Source organism: Acanthopagrus latus, chromosome 7 (assembly GCF_904848185.1).
Source record: "Acanthopagrus latus isolate v.2019 chromosome 7, fAcaLat1.1, whole genome shotgun sequence".
NCBI lineage: Eukaryota > Metazoa > Chordata > Actinopteri > Spariformes > Sparidae > Acanthopagrus > Acanthopagrus latus.
This window is the reverse complement of record NC_051045.1, coordinates 7,001,536-7,017,998: the sequence shown is the minus strand read 5'-3', so window position 1 is coordinate 7,017,998 and position 16,463 is coordinate 7,001,536. Positions and strand designations below refer to the sequence as shown.

The 16,463-nt window shown below is 43.3% G+C and overlaps 2 protein-coding genes across 3 annotated transcripts; one reads left to right on the top strand and one right to left on the bottom strand.

Annotated features, from left to right (window-relative positions):
* Positions 1-204: 204 nt before the first annotated feature.
* Positions 205-6,869, top strand: LOC119022590 (receptor-type tyrosine-protein phosphatase V-like). Its single transcript, XM_037103629.1, has 10 exons — positions 205-312; positions 1,504-1,603; positions 1,697-1,787; positions 1,933-2,009; positions 2,116-2,250; positions 3,091-3,213; positions 3,356-3,513; positions 3,639-3,774; positions 4,696-4,757; positions 4,878-6,869. Exons 1-10 carry the CDS (start codon positions 308-310, stop codon positions 5,098-5,100), a joined length of 1,110 nt encoding a protein of 369 aa, XP_036959524.1. The 5' UTR covers positions 205-307; the 3' UTR covers positions 5,101-6,869.
* Positions 5,947-16,153, bottom strand: LOC119022589 (glutamine-rich protein 1-like). Of its 2 annotated transcripts, none has more exons than XM_037103627.1 (12): positions 15,916-16,153; positions 14,895-15,183; positions 14,713-14,808; positions 14,020-14,160; positions 13,129-13,920; positions 12,805-12,982; positions 12,520-12,674; positions 12,309-12,423; positions 11,011-11,119; positions 10,603-10,751; positions 10,420-10,510; positions 5,947-7,198 (listed from the first exon to the last, which is right to left on the bottom strand). In XM_037103627.1, exons 2-12 carry the CDS (start codon positions 15,147-15,149, stop codon positions 7,012-7,014), a joined length of 2,268 nt encoding a protein of 755 aa, XP_036959522.1. In that variant the 5' UTR covers positions 15,150-15,183; positions 15,916-16,153; the 3' UTR covers positions 5,947-7,011. The 2 variants fall into 2 exon arrangements, with proteins under 2 accessions (XP_036959522.1, XP_036959523.1); XM_037103628.1 differs by having other exon boundaries at positions 13,144-13,920; positions 15,916-16,152.
* Positions 16,154-16,463: the final 310 nt, after the last annotated feature.

Sequence of the window (16,463 nt, the reverse complement as noted above, 5' to 3'; positions counted from 1 at the left end):
ACATTACATGGGTAATATAACCTTTTTTCTCATCTGCATGTGTGGCTCTTTCCCTGGTGTCACATACCTCTTTTTAGGAAGAAGAAAAAAATTCCTTTTTTAACAAGTAGGGGGAGGGGACAACAGAGATGGACTTCTCACTTCTTGTCTCACCTCTCCACTTGTTGATTTGTCGATTTAAACTGATGACAGTTCACTCTCTGAGGCAGCATTTGGTGTCTTTTTCACAGAACCAGCACTGAAATCTTCATTCAACACGCTTCGCTACATTTCCACTCTATGTAAGAGATTGACTGCAAGGAAAGCCATGAGGTAAGCACACATCTCCTTGTAGCATCCTGAAAATATATTTAAAGGATTACACCGACCGCGGTCTTTATTTCTGCTCAGGTGAACAAATCTCACAAAGAGACCAAAACCAACAATGTGTTAGTTTGTCTCTCAGTAACTTCCTCTCCCTGTCTGTGGCACTCAGAAACCTACAAAAGTCCATGGTGAACTGCTAATGAATGCATGATAAAGTAGATTAATAAAGCAACCAAAAAAGCTTAGTAAAGGGTTTAACAATGGCATGAAGTTAGTGAACACAACAAATGTGTTTATAACGCCATTATGAACATTTTTAAGAAACTGAAAAAGGCCTCTGTAAGCTGTAAAGTGCTTATAAATGTCTTGTGATCTAACCATAGATGTGTGGACCAAAACAGAAAAGTGTAAATATAATATAAAGAGACATAAAACTATGCAAGATACATGCAAGAATACATAAAGCAAAAAGTATAAAAACAGCAACGTAAGCTGAGGCGTCCTGATAAGAGATGCAGCCATGGTGGTGGCAGAAAGTTGTGTGATGTGCAATTATTTGTCACATGTTTGCCCTGATGGTTGGATTATATGTGTGTGTGTGTGTGTGTGTGTGTGTGTGTGTGTGTGTGTGTGTGTGTGTGTGTGATGGGCACTAGTGTGTATGTGTGTTTGTGTTTGTGTGACAAGAAGGAGGAGCGACAGCAAGGAGCAAACCAAACGTTTGTCAGGTTGCTTCAATAGGTCCAGCGAGGTACAAGTTACACTTCAAAAAAGGCAACAGCCGCCGTTATTTTTCCGCTATGCATGAGATGATCCATCCACAACACTAGAGGACGACTAGGTTACAGAACTCGTACAATTCTCCAGTATATCACCAATATATAACAGAGCACAAAGTACAGGAATTCCCTCCGAAGATTCATGTCAAACTGCTAGAAAGAGGTAGAAAAAACATTTACATTAGTGGAGGGTAAAACGTTAACATGCGACACAAATGTCCTCATGATAAAGTACATCTCAATTCAGTTGAAGTTTGAAGGCATCTTATAAGGACTTCCACGGTGCTCCTGGTCAGCAAAAATGGAGGTACACACTCCAGCCAGTGCAACACAACGGCTCATTGATAGTTGTCAGGAGACAAGAGGACCCCTCCATATTGTCTGACTGGTGATGTTCAGATGTTTCGATGTCTCACAGGGTGCAAACCTTCTCCAGGACGCAACTTCTCGAGGAGTTTCGCTCTCGCTGCCAGGAGCTCGCAGCAGATAACAGCCGGGGCTTTAAACAGGAGTTTGAGGTGTGTTGTTTTACTTGGATTTTTTCTGATTTGTGAGGAAAGCGGTGTGTGTCATGTCATGTGTGCTAAGAATGTCTTTTGCTCCCTCAAAAGGAGCTAAATGAAGTTGGCAAAGACCTCCCGACCAGGGCGGGAGACACGGAGGCCAACAGAGAGAAGAACAGATACCCCTACATACTGCCCTGTGAGCACACCGCCCATCACACTTGAAGAGATTACAGCAACTGTGTGTGTGTGTGTGTGTGCGTGTGTGCGTGTGTGTGTGTGTGTGTGGCGACGTGAGACTTTAACGTGTCTGCTTTCCATTTTCTGACCACGTCCGGCTGCAGATGACCACTGTCGCGTGAGGCTGTCGGTTCAAAACGCCAACCCACACAGCGACTACATCAACGCAAATTTTGTGCCTGTAAGAGCTCAGTGTCGAGTTGTTCCTGCTGCACCGCCTGTCTGTCTCTCCACCTGCCTGCACCTGTTACTGACTGTGTGTGTGTGTGTGTGTGTCTGTGATGAAGGGCGGAGGATCAGAGAGGGACTTCATCTGCACCCAGGCTCCGATGCATAACACCATGGCTGACTTCTGGAGGATGGTGTGGGAGCAGAACGTCAGGATAATCGTCATGGTGACAGCGCTGAGACACAAGGACATAGTGAGAGAGGCACATTTGATTTGCGTGTTATGTGTGCGCCTGTGTTGGCGGGAGTGTGTGTCTGTTGCGTTTCACCTCTGACTCCTTAATCTGAAGGAACCAGCTGATTTTTGAGGAAATGCACTTAGTTTCTTCCCTGTCAAGAGTTAGATTACTGTCATGTTTTCTTATTTACCATAAAGCTCAGTTTAGCCTAAAGACTAGAAATAGGAAGAAACAGCTAACCTAGAGACATAAGCTAGACATGTCCTCCCTTGTGGTCAGTTTTTGACGATTTGGGAAACCCAGAGCGTCACTATTCAACGAATTGGGATGGAGACTCAAATATCAACTTTTCGTACAGATAGGCCCATTAATGCCTGTTTATTCCCTGCAAGAATCACAGAGTGGGGTGAAGCTTCGTAGTCTGCAAAACTACTTTTAGGTGAAGTCATCCTTTAAAGAAGTTTAAGAAATGTAACTAACTACCACTTTCTACCTAGCAACTGAATCGCTCATGAGGTAGTCCACAGGATTTGTTAAACCAGTGTCATATTCCTACGTAGCCACAAATAGATTCATTATCTCTTCGCTACACCGCATCTTTTTTTCGCTTGTTTCCATAATAAACTATGGCCTGTATTGCTGTTTGCTTTTATTTACGTCGCTCTGTCTAGGTAGGTAACAAGAACCCCTAACAAACAACTCTATGATTGATAAGTAACACGTTCCATCTCGTTTGTTTAAAACACACACATGACCTTCTCATCTAACTCTCGGCAAGAAAGTAATAACATTAAGTGAGGAAATGCGTCACAAGTCCTTCAGAGTTTGAGCTCGTCCTCTGTTCTGTGTGTGCAGGTGCTGTGTGATAAGTACTGGCCTCTGGATCCAGGATCAGTTTATCATGGACTGATCCAAGTGACAACGGTGACCCGTAAACAAGGCCCAGATTATTTTGTCTCCACCATTAACCTCAGAAAGGTGAGATGAAGACCCATCCATCATCCCCTCTGGACACTTTAAACTGCTGCTGTTGGCCTCTGTGTGCACTGACCGAACCTGTGATCAATCAAAGACGAAGTCCTTGTTGTTGGGTTAAAGGAAAGTGTTTCATGTGTTTCAGAGAGACTGTCCGACAGACAGGATAATAACACACTACTACTACCCTTCCTGGCCAGATCAGGGCATCCCTAAAGACGCATCACTCTGTGCCTTCACTGAGCATGTGCGGCAGAATTTGGAAGCCACCCCCCGTCTGGGGCCGGCTGTGGTGCACTGCAGGTCTGACCTTCAGCCCATCACCCTCTACTTCAGGAAACACATTAAGATCCCCTTTCAGTATTAATCCTGGATCAGATGGAGTGGGAGACGGGGTTTAAGGTCAACCCTCTGTTTATGTGTTTCAGTGCAGGTGTCGGGCGTTCTGGGACATTTGTGACGTTGTTGTGGATGATGCAGCTGTGTGTGAGGGGCATCCGGCCTGATGTCCGGGCAGCTGTGGAGGATCTACGGCTACATCGAATGTGGACGGTCCAGAATCGGGTTAGTCCAGTACTGACGCTCACCTGCAGTGGTGGAGGAACCATTGACATTTTTTACTTTCGTATTAAGCGTCAACAACAAAAATACTCCTTCACCAGTAGAATTTCTATGTTCAAATGTTTGCTTTAAAGTGTGAGTATGTTAGCTGAGTGTAAAGACTGGAAACAAGGTGGAAAAGTTCTCATACATTAGTACGGATCCCACTAGTTTTGCTGCAACACCCGCCCCGCTCCACCGCTTCCCTTGGTTGCATTCTCTACACTTGACTCAGAGTGTAGCGTGCCTGTGTCTTTCTTGCAGTTATGTAGGCTTATGAGATGTAGTTGTCCCGGTAAACATGCAGACCTCCTCAGGTCACTCTTGGCTGCCAGCGTCTCTTGGTTAGGCAAAGTGGACCGGCCGGGTGGCCACACGGTCGGGGTGTTTACCTGGGAAACTACAGCTCACTATCTGCTGTCAACTAATTCCCAACTATTTGTGGCCCAAAAACAATCTCAGTTTTGGGATCGACAAATTAAACTCATTGTTTTTAATGGCGTAATCTTTCTTATCTTGGCAACACAGCAACTAAACATCTTTCACTTATGGTCAAAATACTTCTTTACTGTATGATAATGGATCTAACTTTTTTTGGAGGGTAAGTATTAACTGTAATTGAAATGTAGTGACAAAACCTCACTACAGAACTTCAGAATCGTGTGTTTTCCACCCCTGCTGGGTATCATAATCCTGCTAATTTCAAACATATATGGTTTTAATATTTACATGTGGCGAAATGGACTGTGTTTAGAGTGTATTTAAATGCATACCTGTAATTCACTCACCCACTTGTAAATCTGTCATCTCCACCCTCATAAAGCTGCTAATGTTTGGTTCGAAGAAGCTTCCTCATTACTTGCTCATTCCTTTGTGTGTATTCAGGACCAGTACATATTTGTTCATCGGTGTCTGCTGCACTGGCTCAGTGAAAGAGCCTCGGCAGGGTGAGAACACAGAAATCAACTCCCAACGAGCACCATATTCAATTTCTGCACAGGCAGCGTATTATTATTCATTGTAGAGTGTGATGACATTTTAATTAGCCGTCTTCTCTTTCATGGCAGCCCACAGACTCCCGGAGCCAGTTCAAACGCTAACCAACGCAATCAGGGTCGACCCCACAGCTCCTCGGCACGGGAGCACCGAGAAGGGAGAAGGAGGCAACACCGGCGTCGAGCGTCGGAGCAACCACAGAACTCGGTGCAGCAGATGCTGAACCCTGGAAACATACTGAGGAGGATACTGCCTTCTTCCTCACTGTTTAAATCAGGCTCACACACTTCCTGAGCTCACATTCTGTATAGCTGATACAAAAAAAAACAAAAAACAAAAAAACACAAGCATGGAGACATGGCTGGAATATAAAAAAGCCCTTGAAGGAGGAAGGAGGAAAAAAGACTGGAGAAATAACATGGTGCGTGCTTTCTGATGCCAGGCCCCGCAGGAGGAAAACTGGCCTGACAACATGCAAATAAGTGCTGGCGGAGAAAACACAGACGCTGCAGATTGTATTGTCACCAGAAGGGAGAAATTAAGGAGAGAACCAGCCGTTCGGGTCAAACCTGTTCCTCTGCTGTGGATTACTGAGCGTGACATTCATGAGAACAATTCCACCTGTGCATGCCATTAAATACAGAGGGTTAGGTCACATAAAACAGAAAACACTCATGTTAACCCAAACTGTCTATTTGTAAAGCTACCAAAAAAAATGTAGTCATTGTTTTTGTATGTTTGTTTTGCCCCATTACTGATGAAGTGATGCTGTGAGATGACTTTTATTAAGGTTTTCTTTTCCCTTGAAAAATCATTGTGCATCATTTTATATCACACAATGCAGGCTATCAGTGCTTAAAGGATAAGTTCAACTTAGAAATTAAAAAAAAAAAATCAGTCTTATCTACTCAACCTCGTGCTGATGGAGAGTCAGGTGAAGTTTCTTTCTTTCTTTTTTTTTTTTAAACAATTTAACACAAGTCACCATCTACCTCAGTTGTGCTGCAGAAATGTTTTGTGGACTACGACACGTCACCTGACTTTCCACCGGCGTGACAGTGAGTACATAACGACAAAATTCTCCTTTTTCTGTGAACTTATCCTTTAAGGATGCATGTGCAGAAAGGCAGACACATGGTATAGTGGCTGTACAAAAAAGGTCATGTTTCAAAAACACACAGGCACTGCCATTCTCCTTAGATGACTGAACCCATTACAGTACATGAAGGAGCTATGAGTATTATACATTATAGAACATTAAGGGCTAACCCACTTTTTTTTCCTTTTTTTTAGCGTCTTTCATCTGTCATGTAATAAACACGTATCATACAATAGATTCCTCTTCGGGGTGAGTTTTGGGGGCGGACAAAAGAGAAAAAGGAGGATCCAGCAGAAGTCAGCATCCTTTGCCCTCTCCTCTGCAAGTGCTAGTGGCTGCAGGTTGAGTGGCGACACTGTATTGCAATAAAAAGTCCATGTCCTGATGCGATTCAATGCTGCTGAGGGGCGCTACAGCCCAGGCAGCTTTCACTAACAAGCAGGATCGGTGAGTTCACTTGTGAACTTGGCTCAAGACAGATGACAGTGGAACGCAAAGAAAGAGGGAGATTTCACACAAGTTGAAATGAGCTCTTAGCCTAAGTTTGGCTAACTGATGCCGTCTTAATACCACTGAGGTATATTCTATGTGAGACATTACCTTGAACAAGGCGGATGAGGGTAAAGAAGAGTGACGAAGAGGGATGCCTATGTAAAAGCAGCATAGCGCAGGCCAACCCCCTGTGAAAATATATATGAAATATATTACAGATTAAAACCAAAAAGGGAAAAAGAAATTTAACAATTATTCCAGACTATTGGTGAGGAAGACCAACAGTTAAAATAACATTTAAATTAAGAGTTCCGGTCCAATAAAATGATTAGACACTACATCCTTTGGCCAAACAAAACAAAGAAAAGAACAGGTGGTGAGGTTGACAGATTGCCTCAATAAGACAAATTATCATCTGTACTGGCTGTATGTGTATGTACAGTCTTTGTGTGTAAGATATGCTGACACATAATGAATATAAACATATACATGCCACCCTTAAAGACCACAAGAGGGTGTGAGAGAATAGAAAACTACTGATAATGAGCAATCAAAAGGCTGGGTGAAGAGGAAGAGGAAGAGTGTAGTCCGTTCATTGTTCTCCTGCGGTGCCACTAGTGCACGCTCTCAGACATGTTAATGGCTTCCTGGATTTCGCGGACGACGAGGATGCGGGCGAGCATCTGCTCCAGCTGTTCTTTTGGGATTGGTTGGGTTGAATACCAGATGGGGCTGTTGGGGGCCACCACGGGCTCTGGAGTCAGGTAGAAGGTGTCATTGCGACCTTTGGCGCTCTGCGGACTGAAACGGAACACAGTGTGAGCACATTTGCAGGATATCAGTGTAACAGCTTTAGCCTGTCTCTGCAAACCAGTGTTTCCCCTATATGCACCTTGTAGCGGCGGACCACCACTGCTGAATTTTTCTTTTTTTTTAAACAACTAGGAGCGGTAGAGGGCGGGCTCAGTCTTGTCTCTTTAGAAACTGACGTCATATCATTTTGTGCTGTGGACGCTTCATATCCATATGTGTATGAAACGATTTTATTCATGAAAAAAAAAAATCACAAACCACAGTGGGCCACCTATAGAGACTATGAAGCCTGTTATGCTATTTCTAGCAGCTGTTAGAATAATGAACTTTAATGTAACAATTTGTGCTGCCAGTATCCATCCTTCTATTGTCATATTATCTTGTTGCTTGGCAACTATCATTGTCTCTGTCAAAGAAACTTTGCAAGCGGTCTCCTTCACTACATACACATCATCCAGATATATCGTTACCAATCGATGTAGGTGATGCGCCACGCTAAACTCTACTATTCTGTGTCATGCCCTGCTGTACTGTCTCTCAGCATACACCAAAACAAAGGTAACATTAGCGCCAGGTTTGGAGAAGGTGCAACTAGAAACTTCGAGCTTACTTGATAACGTCAGCACAATGATTTTAACAAGCACTGGGTAGATGTCAACTATGAAACAAGCAACACTGATGACAGATTCAGGATCATCATTCGCCGAAGGGAAAACAGTCCTGCAACTTCACGTGAGTATCACACAGTAACATTACAGCAAACGCAATCATTTGACAGAAATAGCAAGGAAACACATAGGCCTACAGGCTTATCTGTGATATAAACAACATTTGGAAGATCCATCTTGATACAAAGATTGTAGGTATTCCACATGCACTGTTTGTTTACTTTTTGCTCAAGCGAGCCTTATGCTGTGTTCCAGACAAAATCAGAGGTCGGAATTTCCCAGCTGAAATTTACGATTTCCGACCTCCAAGCTTTCCAGACGTATGCCATTCCCACTGTTTTGTTGCGTCAGATAACTGATTCTCTGTGAAGTCGGGGTAGATGGATTTGTGCCGAGTTCACACGTAAGGACTCCGACTTTGAGTGGCGTTCCAGTGTACTTTTTCTAGCAGGAGGTCGGAAAATTCTCGAACGTAGCATTACTTATGCACGAGGGCCACTGTGACGCGGGAAACCTGTCAATCTCAAGTTACTGACAGATTACTTCACAGAGGCACAGACCTTTTGGATTGCTCTAGTATTTGTGTTATGTGATTTTACTGTATATGATTGGTTGTTAATATATTTCTTATTAAATTATTGTCAATAATTGTTTTTTTTGTGTTCAATAAAAGTGTATTTTCCTAAAGCTTGAGACACCTCATATATAAGCTAGTCAGACATGTCCCCTGCTCATTGCTGTGCACAAGTGTATTGTTATGCACTTAAGCCTAAAGAGCCCCTCTGGTGCTGGCAAACACGGAGAGACTGCACTTTGCACTTTGCACTTTGCTTTTGCGCGCAGGCGAACACTCACCGCCACTGCTACAACTCCATCCTAGGATGCAAACTGTAATGTTATTAAAAAAGCAAAAAAGATCCTCAGAGGAAACCACAAAAAAGTTGCCGTGTAATAAAAACAGTCTACAGAGCAGCTTCTTTCCTCAGGTGTAAAGCCCAGTTCAGATCAAAGCTTCTCAACAAGATAAGTTAAAACTTGCTGCTACTTTCTGAAATTCTGCCAGTTTACACCACTGTGACAAGATGCTGTATCATATCCACTGCAAAGACTCTCTGTACTTCTGCTCTAACTGCCCTCTTTTGAACACGGAAATGATCATTTTTATCTTGGCTAACATAATACATTATAACAAACAAAAATTATTTCACACAAATTTCTCAGTCAATAACCGAAAAAGGAACAGGTTGAAGCCTAAGGCTTATTTTTCCTAGACCTATCCTAGACTACCACAACATCAGCAGTACAAGAGAAAGAAAAAAAACATCTGACTTCAAACTGTGATCTTTAATCATTTAACATGTTTATATTTTTATAACTAGAGCCTGAACAATATGCAATTATGGGGGCCGATTGAGGATATTGATACTTTTCAGGCAGTATTGTAGTCAGATATAATTTGAATCTGAGATTTGCATTTGCATTTTATCCTTGGATTTAAAACCAGCCATTGTTGACTTGAAAAGCTGAGTCGCAGCGACACCATCAGCTGGTGTCAGTCAAGCAGAGACAGGCCAGTTCACGTGGTTGCAGCTTTTCTCTGCAACCATCAAAAACAGTTTCATCTTGTTGTGACTTTCTGGTCTGAACTGGGTTTAAGATCCAACAATAGCACAAAAAATAGTTTTGATATTACAATCTGGATATGTGTGAATCTGACCCAATGCCAGGCATTAAAAATAAAATGGTATCTTTGAGGAAGTGGCCAATCTTTTTTACATTTTAAAGAAGGATCAGAATAAAATTGAGACAGTTTCATTACTTTTTTTTTTTTTAAAAAAACAGCAGTAATTTAAACACCTTTTCTGCCAGGGAGAAGAATACTGAGAAAGAGTGTTTCCATATTAAATTCATGGTCATATAATGCCAGAATGAACATAGTTGCCTTGAAGGAAAATTCAGTTTTTACAATCTGGCTCTTATTCTTTCAGTGTAGGCCAACGCTTGGTCATTTTGACACAAAAGCAGCAATTTACTGTTATTTTAACTATCCGTTTAACTGCTGACCATAATATTGCCAATAAACATTTAAATGGTACTTGGCTATATTTCATATGCGACACTTTGACATGCAGACGTGAATAGTGCTCATGCTGCCGACCAGTTTCCCTTTGGGCTTCAATTCACTTTTGTAGGGTAGCCTTTGTGTCGCTATTCACAAGTTGTGAAGGACACTGACACTTTTATAGGCAGCGAAGGCCAAACAAGTTATTTGCCTTCATTCTCTGACATATAAAGAAACATGAAAATATAAAAATCAACAGTTATCCTCTATGACATCCATATTTTTGCCAGTTGCCTGGCAACAGTGTTCTTGCAAGTTTAACCACTCGAATACTGAGTTCAACATGTACTCTACAACCCATGTCGATAACATACACACAAGAGTTTTATTAACAGGCTGCAGCAGCACCTTTTTTCCCCAAATGTTTTCCCGTTTCATATATCTCATGTTTCACACCTCAAGAACAGTTTTATACTCACCATTTGAAGAGGTAGAAATCATAGAGCTTGATGGGGCATCGCAGCGGGTTCTCTGGATCCTCCAGCTGCTCTGAGTACATGTCGTCTGTGACTGAATAAAGACAAATATACAGAAAGTTAACTACCCTTAAAGAAATAGGGCTTCCTCTCAGACACCACATCACAATTCAGCTGCACTCTCACCTTTCTGCCCGATGAACCTCTCCGTTGACTTCAGGTATCGGATACTGGTGCTCTTGTCTTTGGGGTTGTTGGGACTCTTTCTGGTGTGTCTCAGCACCTTAGAAAAGGCCACTTTTAGGTGCTGGTCAACTGTCTTCAGGTGGAAATACCTGTTGAGAATATACACAGTACGTATGTTGTCTGATTTGGGACAATTGGGGTTGACTGGTTACCACATGAGGAGAAATACAGAATAAGTATTGATTTTTATTTTGCCATTATGTGGAATGATATAATATGTTTTCTAGAGGAAATTTGCTATTATGCACAGAAGTACACAACAGACCATATTGTTGCATGTCAATAAAGAAATCAGTCATGTGTTATGATTGTAGTGAATGCTGTATGAGGTAAAATGCTGCCACTCACTTGGTGTTGAAGAACATTAGCGTTGTGAGCAGTGTTGAAGGAGAATGAGCTCCCAGCTGTTTACATTCCCACAGCATCTCCTCCGTCACATGGCTGGGGATAACGTAACCTGGTAGGAGTAAAGGAGCAGATTAAGAAAACATGGCATTTAATAAAATCATCACTTAATATATAATGAATGACTTCTATCACCAAAATATTTTGCAAAAACATACAGAATCTTTGTTGTTCAAGTGGGAGAGCTGCTGTCTGGTTAGTGGAATATTATTTGTAAAAGCCTCCATGATAATAGTAATAATAATCCCCGTAATCCAAATCTAAGCAACCATTACTCTCATCACCAAACTCAAAAGACTGGAACCATCTGTCACTCCCCATCTTCAAATGCTGGAATGTTTATACACACAGGATTAATAAAAGGACTATAATTCCAATTGTGAAACACTACAAAACAGAAAATCCTAAAAATGTTCTCCATTTTTCAGAGTTCTGCAAACAACAGTCATTAGCTTTAGTTACTATCTACTAGGCTGTGTCACAATTTCCAATTCTAAAATTGATCAAAATGAACTTTCGACAGTCTAAATCAGAAGCAGGATCTATGATTCTTCCCTTATTTTTTTTTTCTCTCAATCCCTGCCTATGTGTGTGTGTTCAAAAAAAACAGAAAGAAGACACTCCAAAGTTAACACAGCTAGCACACAGGTAGCCTGCAGCTGCACTTCCAGACACGTATACTGTGTCCAGGAAGAAGGTCTGCTGTCTGGCACAGAAGTTAACTTCACAGCATCACAGATGCTGGGTCTATTTTCTTTTTTCATTGATCCTTTATTGATTTGTCTAGGGGGAAGGGTTTACTCGGGGCAGATTTGAGAAACCAACCTTTGTAACGAACTGAATTTCTATCTTTTGTTGTTTAGTGTTGAATGCCTGAAGGACAGAATTTCTTGTCCATTCCTTCAATCTTTATTTTTGGTGAATGTAATTTGAACTTGCCCAACTCTGAAGCCCAAGGATAAAATCAAGTTGTTTTTGTAAAATTCCTGTTAGAATTTGAAAATTTAAATGGAAGTTGCAAGGGCATAAATCACCATCATACTCACGTGCACTATTCTAACAATAGCATAGCCATCAGCACTTTTAGAAAAATCAAACTGAACTATGGCCTTAATAAAAAACACTGGATTTTGAGAGCAGTGGTGGGCCTGAGCTTTTACTACTGTGCACTGTATCTGGGAGTTGATGAAATCATGACGCTGTTTACAGAGGAACACGCATTGCAGGTTTTTTGTACACACCTAGCGGATGAATAGATGGTCTCCACGGATCCAAGATCTGGTGCAGACTGTGAGCGAAGCGAGTGTAGTACTGATCTGAGAAAACGTCATCCACACGACCGTTATCAAACAGATACTGCAAAGGAAAAAAAAGAAAGAGGCAGTCAAACCAGTCTTTCCACATGAAATGGATGCTAAGCAGAGTGTGTTTTTGCCTTCAAACAGAACATACCTTTTGTATGCACAGAAATACATAATAGAGAACATCCGCCTCATAAGACTCCCCTTCATGCCCCCGAGCCTCTGTTGTCATCAAAGAGAGACCCATGCAGAGCTCCGCTACTGCACATGACACCAGGTCCTCCTGGAAACGCAGTGCCTGGCGCCCTAAAACACAAACAAAGCAGTGGTTTGGGTTGATGGATGAAAACAGAGATGAGACGAGATGATGGCAAAACACCTGCGCAGCAACAACAAAATATTGTTTTCACAATATAATATACATTATTGTACTTACGGCCAATCGGGGCCAGCTTGTTTTTGTCTGATTTTTCTAACTCTGTGTTTTTCCTCTGAGCCCAAAGCCGCCACACGTCCAGCCCCTCTTCTGGCTTCAGAGTGGCAGGCAACAGCAGCTCCTGAACCTGCACTTGCTGCTGACCATGGCCATCTACCTCTGCTACAACTGTCTGACCCTACATGGACACAAGCACACCTAACAGTTAACATCGTGCACTCAAGAAATATTAAAAATATTATCAAATTGCCCCCCTGGGGACAAATAAAGTATACTGAATTGAATTGAATGTTTATAGGTATAATTAAGCCATGCATAGCTCACCATCTGCGTTAGTACCTGTAGCTGCTGTGCATCTTGTCCCGACAGCCCTTGTGTGTGTAGCACCTGCTGCTGTGGATCCCAGATAAGAGACTGTGTAGCGTTGGAGTAGCCCTGTACTGCCACTGGGATGTGGATGTTTCCATTCATCAGCTGGGCAGGGAACAGTGTGTTTGCAGCCAGTGTGTGCACCACTTCTTCTTGGCCTCCCATTCCTCCAGAGCTCGTAATGCTGGAAACGGCCTGCGCTGTCTGAGTCTGGCTTGCAGGGATTTTCAGCTTGTCATTTTCAACAGTAACTTGTGTTGGCATTGTAGTCATTGTTGTAGTGTTTGTCCCAGCAACCTGCACTGTTCCATAGGCCTCCTGGGGGATGGCGATGTGTGTGACCTGCTCCCGTCCACTGGAACCAGCGGGAGCAGAGTAGACAGGGATTGTCCAGGTCTCCCCTGTGGGACTGGTGATAGTGCCTGTAGCGCTGTAAAGGTGGGAGCTGTCCACAGTTAGGAGGTCTGGCCGCAGAGACACGTAACTCTGTTGCTGGCCCTGTCCCTGAGGGATAGCCAGGACGGTGGCTACTTGCTGACCGGGCAGGGCATATGACACAGTGATGGGCATGTCAACCTTGCGCTTCTTTGCTGGCTGGAGGACACCTGCTCCCTGTGACGTGGCAACGGTGGTTCCTAGCACCCTCCTCTCAGCGTTGTCCTGCTGCTGGGTGGGAGAGAGGGCACCCACTGTCTGGATTTGGATCTGCTGACCTCCTGCAACAGCTGCCACCAACTGAGCTTGAAGCTATAACACACAGGAGAGAAACGATAACTGTTAACTAAATGCAAACTCTGACTGGTGACAACATTTGGAATTGTGCCCTGATGGTGTGCACATGTATACCTGCTGGTGTTGCTCCTCTGTGAGCTCCCCAGGCTGAATCAGCTGTGCAGTGGTCACACCTTGAAGCTGCTGATGGGAGCCAGAGGGCACTTGAAGGACCTGACCCAGCATCTGACCTTGCTGCTGGCCCTGAATCTGCACCTGAAACAATAGAGAGATATTAGATGTGCCTAGGACTAAAAGGAACATGGTGGAGATGCACAATATAGATTTTTCAACCAATACCAATAACCGATAATTACATGTTTCTCATGGCTGTTACCAACAAGATAACAGGTAATTTCACGTTTTAGTGTTTTACAAAAGAAGTGTCTAACTTTTTTTTTATGCTCGCTTGAGGGTGAGGCAGGCTGAGGTACAGTCAGCAGAGATGGATGATTAATTATGCCACACTGCCCTACAAAGGCTAACCATAGTAACTACGCCAACAATGAAAAAGAAAATGTTTTCTTTTGACTGTCCATTTGTATGCAACAGGTACAGCAATGGGTATGCACTTACGAAATAGATTTTTCTTACAGTAATTTTCATGTCTTAAAATTCACAACAAATTTCTTTATCTACAAACAGTGTGCAATGTCATTTTCCCGAACTGTGCTGAAATAAGCTATAATATACGTTTTACAGACACTGAAGCTTATTGTGCATCCCTTCAGCAGGATTAATTGATAGACACAATAACAAGGTACAAACCTGCACTATCTGTTGCTCTGTATTCTGCTGTACAGCCTGCTGCTGAGACGTGGACTCCTGTATCTGTTGCTGCTGTGGCTGGACCTGCACTTGAACCTGCATTACAAGACAGAGTCCGTCAGAGAGCTTCACTTCAGTGACAGAGCTCTTTAACAGATTCACCACATAGTGCGTTGATTTACCGGACAAGCCAGTTCCAACAACGACCCTGCCACCTCCGTGCTGTCCGTGTAGATGCAGTTAGCCTCTTGCTGGTAGACCATGGTGGTGGTGGTAGTTGTCGTATCTGTGCTTTGCTGGCTGAACTCCTGCAGGGCATCTGGACCCTTGCTGGCCAAGGACTCCAGGAACTCCTTCATGCGGTGCTGAGGGATGCTCCGAGCCTTCTGCCGCACAAGCTCCTCATAGGAGCCCGTACCATCCAGGGAGTTATTCATGGCTGCTGACAGTGTCTTCTTCTATGGAGAGGATCTAAAGAAAGGCAGAATCCATCTCAGATTATTTCAATTTAGTTGCAGCTTTGTGATTATTATTTTTTTATCTAGATGAGCAAAGACTGACAACGAAATAGATTTATGGTAAGGCTGCTCGTCATCTACTCAAACAAATTTGTAAAAGGAGAAAAGACAGCAACGTGGGAAAAACGAAAAGGACCAAAAACGCTGCTCTGACATTAGTTAAAACATTGCACTGTTTACAAACTGACCCTGGATCACTGTCCAGTAGCAACACAGACAGACGGGTAATAGGAAAGGGTTAAATCTAGCTGAGTGGGTACGAGCAGGGACAAAAGCGCGGCCACTTTCCAAATCCGATGCAGTATTCACAGCAGCGACCGGTACTGCTGCATAACGAAAACACGCAACTTCTATACAGCAATTAAGTTAAGATCAAGATGCACGACACAATGCTTCTCTAACAGCCAATCTAGCAGCTGATTACACAACAAGCTAGGTTAGCCAGGTAGACGGCTAACTAGCCGCGTGTTGTTTGCAAATAAGACACAGGCACAGTTGTGTTTGGAAAAGTGTAATTACGCCGTCATGCATACAAACAACAACGCATTAGCAACGTAAGGGACATATGGATAATAAGCAAAAGAACTGGGTTGGCTCCTTCTTCTCTGAAACGTTACACCGACTACATTTTTTTTTCTGTTATCTCCAGAGCTAGCAGGCTAACGTTGGTAGGCGCGTTAGCTACCTCTCTTCCTCAACGGGCCGAGGCTGAAGCCGCCCACAACCTCTTCTCTACCCTCGAAACGTCGCTCCTCTTCCAACGAGCGGGGAAGCGAGGTGCCACTGGTGTGTCTCTGTGACTTGTTTATCCCTTATTCTCCCAGATTTATGTTAGATGGCTAGCTGTAGCTTTTCTTTTTTCTCAACCACTCATATTTCGCTGGGCGCCATCTTACAACAGTTCCTCCAGACCAATAGGAAAGCGATTTGTAACTCTGACTTGTTCTCGCGATATTTGAGCCGCACGGTATCGCGATAACTGACGCTCACTGGGTAGTCCGTTAAAGGCGACACACACGGGCTGAGCAGCCGACGAGATCAGGTAGATGTCAGTCCACCTTAAAACCCTGTTATGCCAGACAGACGCTCCTAGTGGTTCACTGGCTTCTGGATCTTTTAAGGTGGTCCCACAGAGATACGCTGAATATTTGGGTGGTGCTCGGGGAGCTCTGGGCAGTTGAGGGTTAATTCCCACGCACTACACTTCAGCGTGGTCAGTATATCCCACACTGC